Source organism: Pseudorasbora parva, chromosome 14 (assembly GCF_024679245.1).
Source record: "Pseudorasbora parva isolate DD20220531a chromosome 14, ASM2467924v1, whole genome shotgun sequence".
NCBI lineage: Eukaryota > Metazoa > Chordata > Actinopteri > Cypriniformes > Gobionidae > Pseudorasbora > Pseudorasbora parva.
Window position 1 is genome coordinate 7,293,448 of NC_090185.1, and position 17,925 is coordinate 7,311,372.

At 38.0% G+C, this 17,925-nt stretch overlaps 1 protein-coding gene across 1 annotated transcript in view; it reads right to left on the reverse strand.

Moving 5' to 3' along the window:
• Positions 1-1,103: 1,103 nt before the first annotated feature.
• Positions 1,104-17,925, reverse strand: part of LOC137039998 (uncharacterized) — a 56,092-nt gene continuing 39,270 nt past the window's right edge. Inside the window, exons 5-6 of the mRNA XM_067415397.1 lie at positions 4,200-4,508; positions 1,104-2,039 (exon numbers count right to left, since the gene is read on the reverse strand). Coding sequence (XP_067271498.1) covers positions 1,984-2,039; positions 4,200-4,508 — 365 coding nt within the window. The 3' untranslated portion in view covers positions 1,104-1,983. The remainder of the gene's footprint in view (positions 2,040-4,199; positions 4,509-17,925) is intronic.

The following is a 17,925-nucleotide window of genomic DNA, read 5'->3' on the forward strand; positions in this document are numbered from 1 at the left end:
ACTTTTTTGGTGACATTGTTATGTGCACATCACCTGTCCAGCATCCTACAAGCCAGCGCTTTGATGGGGGTAGCCTGTTACTTTCGCTCTCTCCCTCTCTCTCTCTCTCACGCTCTTCCGGTAGAATTGTCCGTAAGGCCCATACAAGGAAATTCCGCCCCCATTAACGTCAAAGGGGACGCATGATCTCAAAAAACTTGCCGAAACTTATGACTAACCGGAAGTAGTATTTTTGACAAAGAAATACTCCCATCAAACGTCCACCTTAACTTTTGAAACTTTGTCCATGTTTAGTATGGGATTCCAAGTCTTTAACAGTGTAAAAAGATCAGTATGCATGAAACAGCATTTCACCCCCCCTTTAAAATGTTTATAACTCACATTAACACTTAATTCACAAGCAGAGAATTAAATATTACAGTATTAATATTTCTCCCCATGAACAACAGAATGGGCTTTGTGTAAATCTAATACAAGTGATTTTAAAATGTTTTCTGAATGTTGGATCCTCTCTTTAGGGTTTTGTGCACTGTAAAAAAATATTTAGAAAAAAAGTTACCTGGTTGCCTTACAATTTTGAGTTAATACAATGACATTTTTTTGAGATTCGACAACCTTTATTAAAATATTAATAAAAGATTTTGTAAGCATATTGGGTAATTGTGTGTGTTTTATTTCTGATGACGCAGTGAAACATGCCAAATAGTGCTATTTTCATGATTTTTTATGTGGTTCAGATACAAAAATATTTTGAGTTTCTTCTTATTAAACAAATTTCCTTCATTGTATCAACTCAAATTTTTAATTTTAATAAACTCAAAATTAAGGCAACCAGGTTACTTACTTTTTTAAGTTAAACCAACAAAAAACTTTTTTACAGTGTGTGATTGCACATTTATATATATTTGGTTTATAGTCGATCATTTCTTTCACATCATACTTCAGTTTTTACCAGTCAAACGGCTTTTAATTTATTCGGAGCAGCTTTATTACTCCTTCATACATCAGTGTGACATTCTGAAGAACTAAAACGGTGTCTTGATCTTTTTAATTGTGCAATCTGTGAGGATGAGGACGAGCATAAACCAGACAAAAGCCCTCAGTTATTTTTCATTTTTTTAGTTTTATTCAGTAACAGCAGGAAATGAACGCTGTGTGTCCTAAAGCTTCTCAAATAAAATATAGAACAATCAGAAATTGTCACATTCACATTTTTCGCATCTGATCAGAGACACAGATGGGCAGATTTACTTCAGATAATACAAAATACAGATGAAACAATAGAAGTGAAATTATGTGTCATAAAAATAAGGCACAGATTATAACGAGCAAAACCTGTAAAGCTAAATAATACTGAAGTAATATAAATGTGCAGATATTTTCTGCAATAAAAGCGTCACACAGAGTTTTCACACAGAGATGAACAGTCAAAGTGACACTGAAGCGTCTTCATTTAGACACAAACTCTCGTGTGTAGAAACTTCTAGAAGTGAAGAGACTAAAGTGTCACTGATCTGATGAGGATTAAACATCAACATGTTAAACACACACACACACACACACACACACACACACACACACACACACACACACACACACAAGTGTTTAGTCCAGTGTGTATTATATAATGATTATGAAATGTGAGATTTTGATCAGATATACACGAGAGGATCAAATAAAGATGAGAGTTAGTCTACAGATCAGTAAATTAAATGTTTTAGTGTTTTATACAGTTGTTAAACTGCACAGCTCAACAACACACACACACACACAGACGAGAGAGAGAGAGAGAGAGAGAGAGAGAGAGAGAGAGAGAGAGAGAGAGAGAGAGAGAGAGAGAGAGAGAGAGAGAGAGAGAGAGAGAGAGAGAGAGAGAGAGAGAGAGAGAGAGGGAGAGAGAGAGAGAGACCTCGTTCATACAGGGATTTCAGACGGTCACATGAGGAGAAATCGGATCTGGATTGATTGTGAATGGTGATAATGTCACTGGTACTGGGCAGAAAGACCCTTCAAAAGCATCTCCCCTGGGTCGGTGGGATCTGAAAGAAAACACATGAGACAGATCATATTAAAGAAAATCTTCTCTTTTGAATATACAGTAAGGAAAAGTTTATTTTGAATGTTTCATTGCATTTCGATTTTTTAAATATTAACACAACCATTTACATAACGGACTTATGTGAGTGAGTTAATGACAAGAATGTAAGTTGTTTATTACCAATTATCCTGGGATCATTTAATGCCGTAACATGGTACCGAAGTGCTGGTACTTGTGACATTCCTAAATTTGCATGTTTACATTTACATTTGTTCATAAATAAAAAATAATAGCCTCACAGCCGGTACGTCAAACTTGATTTGCATTGGAGGGGGTGGGATACGTGTCTATATTAGCTCACTCTGATTAGATGAAAAGTACGTCTTAGCGAGCTACCAAGCAGGCCACAAGCTACCGGTAGCTCGCGAGCGACGTGTTGGAGACCCCTGCTCTAGCGACTGACACTAGAGGTTCCTCTTTGTTTTTTCTCTTATTTGTATGTTTGTAAGCTCAGTCACCCGGGAGGAGCTCAGAGTAGAGCCGTTGCTCCTTCACATCGAGAGGAGCCAGCTGAGGTGGCTCGGGCATATAATTCGGATGCCTCCTGGACGCCTTCCCAGGGAGGTGTTCCGGGCACGTCCCACCGGGAGGAGGCCCCGGGAAAGACCCAGGACACGCTGGAGGGATTGTCTCCCAGCTGGCCTGGGAATGCCTCAGCGTTCCCCCGGAGGAGCTGGAGGAAGTGGCTAGGGAGAGGGAAGTCTGGACGTCTCTGCTTAGACTGTTGCCCCCGCGACCCGGATAAGCGGAAGATGATGATGGATGTTCCAGTCTAATGGTTTTATTCTGATTAAATCTACACTTTATATATTTAAAGTGGTGAGCTTAGGAAATTGCTGACAAATTATATTTTCTATCAAAAAACGGATGCAATTTAATTCAATGATTTTGTTTTGCTAACGTAACCAGTTCTACTCGCCCTAGGAAGATTCAGACCGTGGTCTCTGGCGTTGGAGTCTGGTGCGCTAACAAGGACGCATCCACTAGTGTCAGTCCCTTGAGATCAGGGGAGTGAGGTTTACACTCACAGCTCTTACTGGTCTACATCCGTTACCCTAAGTGTTTATCATTAATAAGATGCCATCACTACATGTTTAGCTGTCAAATTGGCTCACAAACACACAATGCATGGATCTGATTTAGTGCAAACCTTTTCTGAAAAAAATTAACTTTGTGTTTTCACTGTTATATGGTAGGGAGCGCTATTACACATCTGAAAACACTCCATATTTTTTGTTTACATTTTTTGATATATTTCATGTTCATATATTCATACAGCCATGAGCCATACAACTACATATTCTTAGCCTGGATGCCAGCCGAACTTAGCTCCGCCCTCAAAATTTTTAGGTCAGGCGGTTTGGTTTGGCCACGATCCATAGAGGAGTGATTGGGGGGAGTTTGAGGGGTAAAATGTGTGTTATTTTGGCAAGATTGCCTGCTAAAATTCACACTCATGGGTCTATATATCATATAAAAGTCGCTTCAACCGGCGGACACTGAAAACAACCCACGAAAGAAAACGTGGACTTGGCAACACAGTGCAGTTGAGCTCGGTTGACATTTGACAATGCGTCGCTTTGCTGCTCTGATTGGTTGTAGGTCTATCCAATCGAGGTCTTTCCTGGTTTGGTTGAAACACGCCCCATAATCACAGCCCAATGGAGCATCAGACTCATATTCTGACTAGAATTGAGTATGACCACATCAGGCTTACATATTCTGGGTTCCATGAAACCTTTGTGAAAATGATCAAAAATGCTGCTAGTGGCTGGCAACTATTTTCTTTTCTTTTTTTACACTGAGGGGGGAAAGAGTTGATCAATACTAAAAAGTGAATTGAGATAAAACTGCCTTTATATACAGCATAATATCTTGCATTATGTTTCAATGCTTGTGCTGAATACTGCACATGAGCTATAACTGAATCAAGTACAGAGCGAGAGTGAAAATAAAAGAGCAAAAACAAGTCATTACTAAGATAATATCTGATCACATGATTCATCTGCTGTCATTTAAACTCACAGTCCTTCATTTAAAGGATTCACACAGTGTTGACCGAACATTAAATCATTATTACACAAAGATTTGAGTTACTCACCACAAACAGAAACAATAAATGTCTTCACTGATTCATGTCCCGATCTGATGATCCGTAGTTCATAACGTCCAGAGTCTGTGAATCTGGCGTCTTCGATTTTCAGCGATCCATTAGATTTGTCCAGAAGCAATCTGCCTTTGAATTTCTTATCAAGAACATCCTCATGTAGAGTGCTCTCTCCATTTGATCCTCTTCTTTCAGCTATAATACTGTCTTCATACTTCCACTCTATGTCACCTTTTTGTATATTAAAACCATCATCATGGATTAGAAAGACAGATTCTCCCTGAATCACGGCCACAGTCTCCTCTTCATGTCACAGCAGCAAACAGAGACAGAGAAACACAGAACAGACATTAGCTGGAGAAAAACACCAATGAAAGCAGAAAGAAAGAAAATCATCATGATCAACTGCTCCACATCTGACCCTGCTCAATGACTGATTATAAAAGCCTACACACACACACACACACACACACACACACACACACACACACTACAAGGGTCCACATCTGACCCTGCTCAATGACTGATCATTAAAGACTGAACACACTCAACCACATTCACACACAGTTATGAGGAGTTATTTATTTATTTATCTATCCTATCCTATTGGGCTGTGTTTGTCTTGTGAATTTTCTCTCTCCTTGTATATTCCTAATCTATGCATGTTTGTATTACCGGCGGTGACTTGTGCTAACCTGTTGGAGGCTGCAATTGGTTCTCCCCCTCACCTGATCCAGATATAAAGACAGCTCCAAACACACTGAAGGGGCCATCATTGTGCCATTGTGTCTTTGATCGCATCTCACAATTTATTCGTATCATTTGTTAGTCTAGACTGTCGTGCCAGAGAGATTGATTGTGAGTGATTATTTGGGTTTTGTATTCGTGAGTGTGACTGTAGTATTTTGATCGTTGATATTTCCTGTTTACTTGACCCACGCCTGTTTGACGATCGACTCTGGATTTTGCTTGATTTGCTCCAGACTTCTGTAAATATTACTTGTAAATACTTTTGTATATACAGTAGTGTGCAAAAGTCTTAGGCACGTTCGTATTTTTACCCCCAAAAAATGTTTTTAAGCCAGTTATTTATATATTTTGCAATAGTGTCAGTAAGTAATATCAGTTTACATTTTCAAACATTTATTTTGCCATTAATTGTAATTGTAAACATAAAGAAACTGAAAAAAACTCAGACAACATCTCCAAGACGCTTGAAGAAACCCTCCTGCAAAGCTACAGGACTGTGGACAGTTTTAGACACTTGTGGAAAAGTGGGAATGCTTTCAAAAATAATGTCATAAATAGATTTAGTTGATCAATGAACTCCTAATAACTACCCTTTGCGTTTTAAACAGCTTTTGTCTGGTACACTTGTTGCTCATAGTTTTTCAGGCAGCTTTGCAGGAGGGTTTCTTCAAGCGTCTTGGAGATGTTGTCTCAGTTCTTGTGGATTTTGTCTCAGTTTTTTCAGTTTCTTCATGTAATCACAGACGGACTCGATGATGGTGAGATTAGATCTCCATGTGGATAAAACAGCTGTTGTCAGACTCCTTCTGCATACAAAAATCTCACTGGAATGGATTATTACAATTAATGGGGTGATGAATTGAGAAATCAACTTTCCCTTGAGCTTTTGATATATAAAAGGTCATGGTAATATAAGAATATCCTGTAAATTTCAGAGCTGAAAACTTTCTTGTTAGTCAAAGAAAAGTTTTATAGACACCAGGCCCAGAAAACGATCATGTGCTTTATACTTACGTCATCTAGTGACGAAACACACACCTCTACAGAATAATAAGCACGTGTAATTCAGCAGCCCTGCCCACCGACTCATGGAGCAGACCGCCTCATGCTAGCCAGCAGCAATAAACATGCCGAAGAAAATGGCAGGATATTGTGGAAGAACACAGTCGCTGCATAAGCTTTCTTCAGATCATAATATTAGGAATCTGTGATACTTCATTTATATTTTTTAATGTTTTTTATTTATAAATCTTTCAAAGCATTAACAGAAGGTATTGTACAATTACAGTTATACATTTTTTCTTCCTTTTCCCCCACAGTAGCCCTTCTCGCCAAAGTACTTAAATATGACATCAGGTCACATATCCACATTGAAGTTTTAGGCGGGTTTGTTGACTTACACTCTAGTAATATTCTTCCCCTTGCTAATAAGGTGGCAAAAGCAATAACATTTTTAACTTTATTTGTTAATCTAACTATGTTCTGGAACTCCAAAAATAGCCAATTCAACACTGTGTTTTATATAACACAGTGAGGACTTTAAATTGTGTAAGACCTAGGCATGCACAAGAGGTTGATTTTTTTACTCTAATCAGAGCCTCATCCCAAATTTTGTCAGGTATATCACCTCCTATGTCCTTTACTAGGGCTGTGTATTGCCAAGACTCTGGCGATACAATACGTATCCCGATACAGGGGTTACGGTACGATATATTGCAATATATTGCGATATTGTAAGAGAGGCAATATATTGCGATATTTTGTTTTTGTGTGTTTTTGTTTTAATAATTTAAAAGAATAAAGAACATAACCATAAGCATAAAACACGAGACAAAGTGTTTAATTTAATTAATACAGCCTATAATTTATATCACTAATCATATGCAATGTCCAATCTAAGTTGAGGGAAATGTAAAGTTACTGCAGGATTCTTTATGTGTATATGTTTTAAAGGTTCACAGTATAGCAGTGGCTATTTAACAACAGAAAGTGCAGTCCATTTCATGACTGAATGAAATGGAGTGAAGTTTGTTTTATATTTAACAGAGTAGCCCCGATCACACAGAACGTGTTTTTGCAGCGAGAGGCCTCTTTTTTGAATGGATTTCGTTTGGCAGAGAGCGTTATGCGCGCTGCTTATGCGGCCTGGGCGCCTCACGTTTTTAAAGGAGCGCTCCGAGCGCATGAAGTTGAAAAAAAGTCAACTGAGCAGAAAAGCGTGCAACATCATCGCGCTTATTTCCTATTGTCTAATCAAATGAATGAAGAGGCGGGCCTTCTGTTGTGTTGACCGTTACATTGATCTGACTGACAGTACAGGTGATTCGGGGGTTGCCTAGAAACATTAAAGCGCACTGCTCATTTTTGAATGAAAAAACACAGACCAAAAAAGGGAGTGCAGTGCGCCTCGCGTTTTCGAACCTGAAAAACGCGTTCTGTGTGATCGGACCCTAAAGCTGTTTTCTATAAAGCAGTCTATTGTATAAAGAGCTATTTCAAGAACTGAACTGCAGAGCTGGTGCATCCATATCCACATCGCTATTATCTTTCGTTCTCCTGCCACTGCTGTCAGTTTTGGAGTGTGTTTATTTTGTTACTGAGAGGAAAACGTGCAGTCTATTCTATCGAAATGCTTCTCAGCAGCGCGGGTGACATCAGGATGTTAAGCGAGCTCTCTGTTTCAATGTGTTTCCCGAGTATTAGATCATAACTTGGCCTATTTTGCAAACAAAATGATTCTTGTCGATTTCCTTAGTGGCTTCTTTTTAGCTGAAGCCTAAATGAGTCCACACTTTAGCTCTGTATACTGCAGGAGCGGAATAATGCTATCGTCTTGAGAGCTGGGTTTGCTAATGTAAACACTAGTGATGCACGCACTTTCACCTTGCGCTTCTCCGGCTCCGCGTCCATTATACTTTCTGAGATAACACTGCCATCTAGCGGTTGGGTGTTAAACAGTCTGTGGTTTAAACCGAACACAAAGCCACGAATCTTGGATGTAAATAAATAAATATATAAACATCGATACAGCGTTTTTGAGAATCGATACAGTATCGCCAAACATAATATTGCGATATTCACGTGTATCGATATTTTCTTACACCCCTATCCTTTACCCATACATCTTTAATTCTGTCAATTAAACCGTTATTTGGGGACATCACTATCTTATATATTAATGCAGTTTGACCTTTAAGAACAATAGGAGATTCTAAGATTGTCTCCAGTAGTGAAGTAGGTGGCAAGTCTGAATTGAATAAAATGGCGGATTTGAAAATACCGAAAATGGTTAGATTGTGACAGTTGGAATTTCTCTGAGAGGTCGTTGAAACTGGCAAAAGTGTTGTTTATACAAAAATCACTACACTTGGCCAAACCTATCCTCTGCAAATTTGCATACATGAAATCTATTTTTCCAGGAAACAAGTGATTATTACAAATTGGGCTTAGCATACAAAGGTTACTTAGTTTATGTCTTTGTCTAAACTGTGACCATATTTGGAGCGTTAAACGTACAACTGGGCTTGAGGAGTATTTAGAGGTAGGAAGAGGTAGCTGCATTGTTATTAGAGCAGAAAGCGATGTAGAGATACAAGTATTTGCCTCCACCTTACAACAATCAACCTCTAGAGAAGTGAACCAGCAAATAATTTTTTGAAGATTTGCAGCCCAGTAGTAGCCCATAAGATTAGGAAGAGCTAAGCCTCCGTGGGATTTTTTCCTTTCAAGGAGCTCTTTACCAATTCTAGGGTCTCCATGATTAAATTAAATATGATTAAAGGTGCCCTAGAATGAAAAATTGAATTAACCTTGACATGAAGAAATAATAAGAGTTCAGTATATGGACATCACATACTGTGAGTCTCAAACATCATTGCCTCCTCCTTCTTATGTAAATCTCGTGAATCCAAAACTCAAGGGGGAAAAAAGTGCTTCTCAACATAAAACCAACCGTGACGCAAGCGTTGGGGATCATTTATATGCAAATGAACACTTCATGTTCCAGACTGTGCAGGAAGACTTTTCTACCCTTCCCACAGATAAAAAAATGTCAACAGTCATGGTTGATGTTTATAATCGGATACCACAACAATTTAATTCAAGATCGTTCGTTTGTTCGGGTCATTTCAAGCAAGCTTCACTCAGCGTCTTAAACTGAAGAAAGTGGCAATTACAACTGTATTCCTGCAAGCAGTAAGTTGCGATTTATCCACTTATTGACTGTTTAAACAATTTCTGATTCAATTGAAACTTTCTTAGAGCGACAGCATTGTCTAGATAACACAAGATGCTAGTACAGTAACAATAGGAAACACCAAGGACCATACAAAACTAAATAGTGTGTCTAATGACAAAGGGTAATATTATTTAGTATTAAAATATACAACCGAAGATACTTTGCTTACAGATCGTTCACTCGATCCTTCTAGCAAACGGCACCTTTTCCACCATATAAGTTTAAGCGATAGTCATTTGACAGGGCGATTCATTTTGTAAAAATTTAAGTTATATATTTATATTTTTGAGAGCTGAAGTATGGTGTTTCTAGAGCTGGACGATATGGCCAAAATTTATATCACGATATATTTCTTAATTTTGGTCGATACGATATAATTTCGATATCGATATGAACTATATAAAAGCTTTAGAAAAACTACCATTTGTAGGATTTCTGTACCTACAAACTTCTGAAAAATTAATTTGCCAAGTCTATGAAACCTCCTCCTATAAAACTATATAATATTTTAGAAATAAAAATGGTACAAATAAATTAATGTTCACCTTTTATATGTATTTAGCCTTTATACGAACAAGAAATGTGAAATCACTGTCAAATAAACATAAGACTCTCACTTCGCAGACGCAGTTTATTGAGCATTTTCTTTTAAGTTTTAAATTTCAGTGAAGAACGATTCATAGCGCTATATTCTCCTTTTATGCAAAACTATACCTTTATCTACTGATGCACAAAAAATAAATAAAATAAGACTCAATTCAGTGGCCTATTTGTGCTGTTTGAGATGAGTGCACGCTGCTTTTGGCAAGGCTTTAAACACGAGCAAATGATACATTTTCGTGAAGCCATGTCTGACCGTCTTTCACAAGCTTTGAAAGGTAATTTAAACGAGAATGAACGCGTTGGTGTTAATACATGACATTGTGTGCAAATGTGGAAAGTATTAAAACAAATGTGCCACTTGCCTCTTACAAAAAAAGTCTACATGGATTATTTTTAACGCTTGGCATCGTATTGTTAGACATTAGATTGATGCGTCTATGTCGATGTATATTCACACCCCTAGTCGGCAACTCTCCGGCACATTTTGCAGCACACTGAAACCTGAAGTTTAATATTAGCCCCATTCGCACGGGACTAGTATTATCTGGGGACCTCTGGTGATTTGTAATAATTGCAGAGGTTGTCTGTGATCTTAATCCCGTGCGAAAAGGCCATGTCTGTAATTTGTAAAGTAAAAATTCCCCCGCAAATGACCTACCATATTTCGCCGAACACCGAGTTCCTGTGATAATATTAGTCCCGTGCGAATCGACATCTCTGTGATTTGGCCAGGATTAGGCGGATTGTATATAATTTTTGCAAGCTTTTTCTTCCTGTGAGCATTTCTATCTTTATCTTTCATGAAGAATAAAGTCTGCATTCATTAATGCTCACCGTTATAAATCCCCGTGCAGCCGCGCCCACGCGGATACTTTCACTTTAGAATGAGTATCAATTTGAGAGTAATCTGATTGAATGGTGTGTTTAATATTAACATCAATACTGTTCTTAATGAAAAACATAACAGAACAGTACAGTACAATGACAAGCTTGTTTAAATAGGCGCTTTTACATTTAGTTTTGAAACTGAATCTTCCGCCGTATAGGCTATTGTAAGCTTCTCACTCGTGATAAATTAAATCTGATTCCTGCCGCTGGTCTGAGATCAGTTCATGGCGTCTGTTCACTAACTGAACAAAATTATATTTATTTATTAGGCTACTGTAAAATAATCAAAACGATATGGATGCCTGTTTATGATTTCATACAGCTATAACGAAGTCTTGACATCATATCCGGGAGAATTCGAGTAAAATCACAGGCTTAGCTTATCCCGTGCGAATGCGCCATGCAAAACTCAGATGTGGGGGAGTAATTTCTAAATCACAGGTCCCTAGATAATTATCCCGTGCGAATAGTGCTTTAGATAGACGAACCACTTCCACGCCACTAAAGAAAGTTAGAAAGAAAGTCTTTCTTCTCTTATCAACTATTTATTTCTCCTTACTTCTGGAAGCTCGTTCAGTCACATTTGTGTTGCGGTCAGGGAAACTTGTAGCTAAAACGTGCTGCGTTGGATCTATCAGCCTACTGCTGAGCACTGGCTGCGTGTCCGTGGTGTACGTCATCGCTCAAGAAGCCAATCGTGTTCTGCTCTTTCTGATGGCTGCGCCATGAACGTCAATCATATCGAAATATCGGAAATGTGTTTAAAAATCATATCACCGTTATTGAGAAAAATTATATCGCGATATATATTGATATTGAATTATTGTCCAGCCCTAGGTGTTTCCCGATGTTTTTGCCTATTTGTATTTCAGATTAGGCTACATCACAGTCACTGCGTAACGTTAGCCTACATTGTGACTAACGTTATATAAACATGCAATATCGGTGACGAAAAAAGACAAGTCTAAAATGTAGGCTGAACGACACTTTAAGAAGAACATCTCAAATGGAGATTGAAAAAATTCAGCTTTCTTGTTTATTGGTGTTTTCAGTTCACCGGCACGCGAGAAAGAGCTTGTGTGCATATGGTGGCCAGATTGGACATGTTTAGGTAAAACACTGGATATCATACAGGTTTTTTTCACAGAAAAGCTCTGTTTGGGGGATTTAATTACTGAAATCTGACAACCACACGAGCACAAGCTCTTTCTTGTGCGCTGATGATCTGAAAATGCCAATAAAGCTGGAATATCTCAGTCTCCATTTGAGATGTTCTGCTTAAAGTGTCATTCAGTCGGTCTGTGTTCTGTCAGGACGGTCAGGACTCACGAATCGCTTCACTGAACTGCTGTGAGCTGCTGAAATAAGCCAATCAGAGCAGAGCTCAACATTAATATTCATGACTCTTCCAAATAAGGCAAAAACAGAGAATTACATCCTAGGGACAATTTCTAGGGTTGTAAATGGACCTGTAAAACTGTATCTGGACAATTTTTTCCCTTAAATAAGCCACATACCCTCTATGTAGATATCAGAGAACAATTTAACATTGTTTCAAATCATTCTATGGCACCTTTAAAGTCATATTGATCATAGAACACTCAGATGTTGAGCAGTTTGGTACTTTCAGATGTGATAGCCGGTTAATGTTGAGTGATTGCTCTGATGGTCGGTGGAATTTATGCTGAATGAATACCATTAAAGGGCTACTTCACCGCTTTTTCATATTAAACTATGTTATTCCCTTAACTTAAACGAGTTGATACACACCTCTCTCGTCTCAGTGCGTGCACTTAATCTCTCTGACGCGCGGTGATGACCTGATAGCATTTAGCTTAGCCCACTAAGCCCAGTTCATTCACTATGGTACCAAACAGAGATCAAGTTAGAAGTACCAAACACCTCCACGTTTCCCCTATTTAAATACAATTACACCAATAGTTGAACGATCAAGTATGGTGACAAAATAAAATGTGGCGCGTTTCTAAGTGGATTAAAAAGGAGAACTATAATGTATGGCGGAATAGCACTTCTGAGAGTACTTCGGCTCGGCGCAGTAAAAAGTCCCGGCCGAAACATCTTCCCTCACATCTCCCTATTAACAGAAATGAGAGAGTGGTACTTAACCCTTTAAGTGCGTCATTGCAGACTGTAAGTGTTTTATTTCATTATTCAGTGTGATAATCATTAGGTGATATGCTGTTAGATGGATCAATACGATATTTCTTTAGTTGTAAAAGAACAGCTGCTATATTATGCATTTATCCTAGGTTTATGATGTCTCGCATGTTATTCACGTGAAGTGTAAATGACGCAGCACTTTGTTTTACGAATTGTATTAGAGAACTAATTGAGATTTATTTTTTTTCATTGAAGAACTACACGTTTATGTTTATACAGCTGACCACAGAAACAGAAAGCTACGGGCCTCACTAATATCTCATCACATTAAGCCTATCCGGACCAGAGAAGGTTACATATAGCCTACTTGCGTGTAACCGCCTATTTGTCGTTTGATATGATGTCTTATTTGGGTCACTGATCCACCTGATGTAGGATGACAGAGTTTACGACAGTTGTAAAGGGGAATATTTTTTCCCAACTGTAGGGGGACCCTGAGAGCAAAAGTTACCTAGTACTGATTTAAAGTCAGAATAGTAACAGATGCTTCTTGGCTAGGTTCTACTCCTCTCTTTATTTATTCGTTTTGAGCATCTTAAATGAGACTCAACCGCTTTATCCATTTTCAGTGTTGTGCAAGTTACTTCCAAACTGTAATATATTATAGATTACTTATTACTGCTATTTAAAAGTAATTCTTTACATTACAATATCACTGTCTCAGAATTGTAATGCGTTACATTACTCCTGTATTACTTTTGAGTTACTTTCACCAAAACAACTACAGAAGTAGCTCTAAACATTCTAAAATGTAGGCAGAGAGCATTTGACATCCAGTAGAAGGCGATATGATGAAGCATAATGACATGGGCTATCCAGACTAACAATAGAGAATTGGCAAAAAAGTGAATGCTCAAGACAATGCAAGAAATCATGACGATCCAACTCTGTTATAAGTATTATTTTAGAGGTAAAGTGATTATCTGGCAATATCTGGGAATAGCTTAGGTCTGTTCATAGACACAACAGATCTGTGTAAACTCTAAGTTATGACAATAACTTTGTTCTTTTCTTATTGTTGCGACATAGTTGCGAGATAGTTATTTCGGTTTTAAAAAAAGGTTGTATTTGACATGATTGACATCTATAAGGCAGTCCTTCAAGATCCCGAAGAGGATCTTTGAGCCCACATTGACGTAAGCCATAGGATCGGACGGAGAGAGTATGGAAAAAATCGGCCAGTGATTACAAGGTTTGCATTCAGATCAATCAAAGAAAAGGTATGGAAATCTGCAAAGAATTCGGAATTCCTCAAAACAAAGAAGTTAAAGTTCGGCGAAGACTTAACTACTAAAGACAAAGAGACGCGTATTAAACTATGGCCACAGATTGAAGAAGCACGAAAGCAAGGGAAAAAAGCTTTCTTTGTCGGAGCCAAAGCCATCATTGAGGGTAAAGAAATAAGAATGTAATGATTGCCCTGAAGTGATATTAGGTTAAAGGAAAACAACACCCTTTAAGAAGTTCAGTGTTTTAAATTAGCTATATAGCGACATGCTGCTATATGTTTGAAAGCTAAAAGGTCAGAGATTTATAAGTCCATGTTTGCTTGTTCTATTAAACACTTAAAAGGTGTAGAAAATCATTTGGTTTCTTTGTTCTACATAAAGCTCAGTTTTTTCTTCTAATTTTTCTATGAATCTATTTCTTGTTCTAACGTTCAACTTGTCTTTGTCAATCTATTCACTTAATGTAAGGGGTATACGAGATCAGATTAAGAGGAAAGCTGTATTTTTATTTTGCAAAACTTTCAAGGCGGAATTTTATTTTCTACAAGAAACTCATGCCTTAGCCTCAGATTTTAATTTCTGGAAGAATCAGTGGGGAGACAACATCTGGATGTCTTATGGAAGTAGCAAATCGGCTGGCGTTGCCATATTAAAAGGTTCTTTTCAGGGGAAAATTCTTAAAAATTTAGTTCATGATGCAGGAAGATGGATTATTTTGGTTATTGAATATATGGAGGATATCTTTATTTTGGGTAACATATAATAATAGTCATAGAAACACTTTTGTTTATGGAATTTGAAGAACAAATACATGCATTATTGAATTCTTTCATCAATGCTAAACTAATTTTTGGGGGTGACTGGAATTGCATAAGTGACCCTATCAAAGACTGTCAACCTCAAAGATCTTTAAGAGGCACTTATGAAGAGTTTAATAATCTTTGTCTGCATTTAAATTGCTGTGACATATGGAGACTGAAAAATCCACATCAAATCCAGTTCACTTGGAATAGCAAAGACTTATCTAAGAGATCCAGGATAGACTTCTGGCTCATTTCAAATGAGTTACTAGACAGTGTGGAAGAAACCAAAATAGAACCCTCTGTATTTTCTGATCATAATATTGTTACTTTAGTTTTATGTATAAGGAATCAATCAAAAAAATATAAACCAAATTATTGGAAATTAAATAATACACTTTTGAGTGATAAGACCTTCAGAGAAAAAGCCAAACAAATTATAAATGAAAACTTTACAAAAGCAAAAAAAGACAATACATATGGCCAACATTGGGAATATACAACATTTCAGATCCGTAATATAGCCATAAAAAGGGGAAAAGAATTATCCAAGGAAAAAAGAATGAGACAAGATAGAATACTTAAGGAAATAATTTCTATTTTTGAAAAGAATGAGCAATCACAAGCTGATATCAAAATTTTAATTGATTTACAATCTGAGTTGGACAATATCTATGAAAATTTGGCACGGGGAGCTTTTATTCGTTCCAGGCGAAAATGGATAGAACATGGTGAAAAGAATATGAAATATTTTCATAATTTAGAAAAAAGAAATTTTAGTGTTAACGGTATATACAAACTTCAAATTAATGAGCAGATTTCTGAAGACCCCTCAAAAATTTCCAATTTTGTGGGAGAATTTTATAAAAACTTATATTCTGAGCACAATAGTCAGAGCTCAAATTTCCTTTTGCACATAAAAAATGTGGCACAAGGTATTGATGAATCTCAGAAGGACATATGTGATCAAGATATATCCCTAGAAGGACTTCAGTAAGTTTAAAAGATAATAAATCCCCAGGAAATGATGGCCTTACAGGTGAATTTTATAAAGTATTTTAAGATTATATTTCAGAATTTTTATCACTTTTTTTTTTAAGGAGGGTATAGAAAATGGTAGACTCCCATCATCTATGTGTCAAGGCTTAATTACATTGTTACCTAAACCCAATACGGATTGTCTGCTTCTTGACAATTGGAGGCCCATAACCTTGATAAACAATGATGCAAAACTACTGGCTCATATTTTCGCACAAAGACTAAAGTTATGCTTAGATACACTTATAGATGATAGTCAGTCTGGCTTTATGCAAGGACGACACATCAGTTTTCAGAATCATCACTTTTCCACTGGCCAGCGCAAGCACAGAGGCTGAAATCATGCCTGCGGCACTTTTGTAAAATACGCAATAAACACGTACGCCTTCACTGGACTATGTCACACAATATCCAAATGTACACCAAGAGGGAGATGAATTGAAGTACTGAATTGAAGGAAAATGAAGTAAATCACTATACAAAAATATATCAGAAGCTGTCATTTAGTATTTAATTACTAACCTGGACACCACACGCGGCTATTGAATGACCACGAACAGGTAATAACTTGCATTTTTCATGCGTTAATGTATGGCGTCTTTTTTTCCTTTTCCTTTTTCGTTTTATTGTATTGTTTTGGGGGGTGGGGGTAACGCAAGCATTACTGAAAATGTTCCGAGTAAAATATTACTGGAAATTGATTAGTAATACCTTACACTACTGAGTTACAGCAAAAAGTAATTTTTACAGCCTATTCACAATGACAGACTGTGACAGAGCTCGCTCAGGGCGGGTCTGAGATGAAACTGCTTGTCAATCAACAGTCGTGGGAGGGGTGTCGGCCGAACGGCTCGATTTGAGACAGGGGAAAACATATAAGGAGATTTAAAAAAAAAAAACACTTGATGGATTTTTATCATTATAGGATGGTTGTGTACAGGCACTGCCAACGCACATTTCCATACAATCAGACCTTTATACAATATGTATGTATATATGACCCCTTTAACATACCTAATGTGTCTCCAGAAGACTCTGAAGTGTATAAATTTGTATAGTATTTTTTAAAAGTTTTATTAATTTCTTTAGGGTCCACTGTCAACTGCTGCAATGGGTTACGAATATGTGGGATTTACCTAGAAGGCTGACATTTTTATATAACGTGCTAATAAATGGCCTGCCTTCTCCCCATGTACATAAAAAATCCCTTTAGACCAAAGCAAATTTAGTTGAGTTTTTTTCAATTGTTATTTTGATCATATTGTTCTTTAAGTTCCACTCTTTTTTAAGTAGTACTTCAGAAGGGGCTTAAGAGAGTTGTTGATCTAATTTTTCTATTGAACGGAGACGTATGTCGGAAGGACCGACGAATTGGGATCACTTCTGGGAGCCCCTATCAGCTTCGAAATATAGAAAACGGGCCGATGAACATTGGCGTGCATTCTTTGCATATCGCACCCTGCCCCCGTGGTGTGGGTATAAAAAGAAGCGATCGACACGTACTGTTGTTTTTTAACTGAGGAGCTGAACTAGTGATCCGGCCTGCAGTGATGGTACAGACACTGAGGCGACGGGATGTACGTCTCCGTTCCCTCCTTCACGGAACGAGGGTTGTCATACGTAACTGAGACATTCCCTTTCAGTCGGTCACTTCGACGTACGTTGGAAGGACAGACGAATTGGGATCCCTATGGAAAACGCCACAGTTACTACCACTTCCAGCGCCCTGCCAGAGTCCCTCAGACCCCGTCTGAACGGGCGGGGAATTCCTGCAGGAAGAGTCACACTGCTGTTCTACAAGACCCATTCAGAGGACTATTGGATGACGCTGGGAAAGCGTGCCCCGGGGCCGCTGCGGAAGCCACATTATCCCAGAGGGAGTTACCATGTGGAGAGTACACGTATGGACTGGCCGAGGGCAGTACAACATACGGAAGTCCCAGGGGTGGCCCCGGCCCTCTTAGGTGGGGTAACAACACCGCACTGAGACGCTC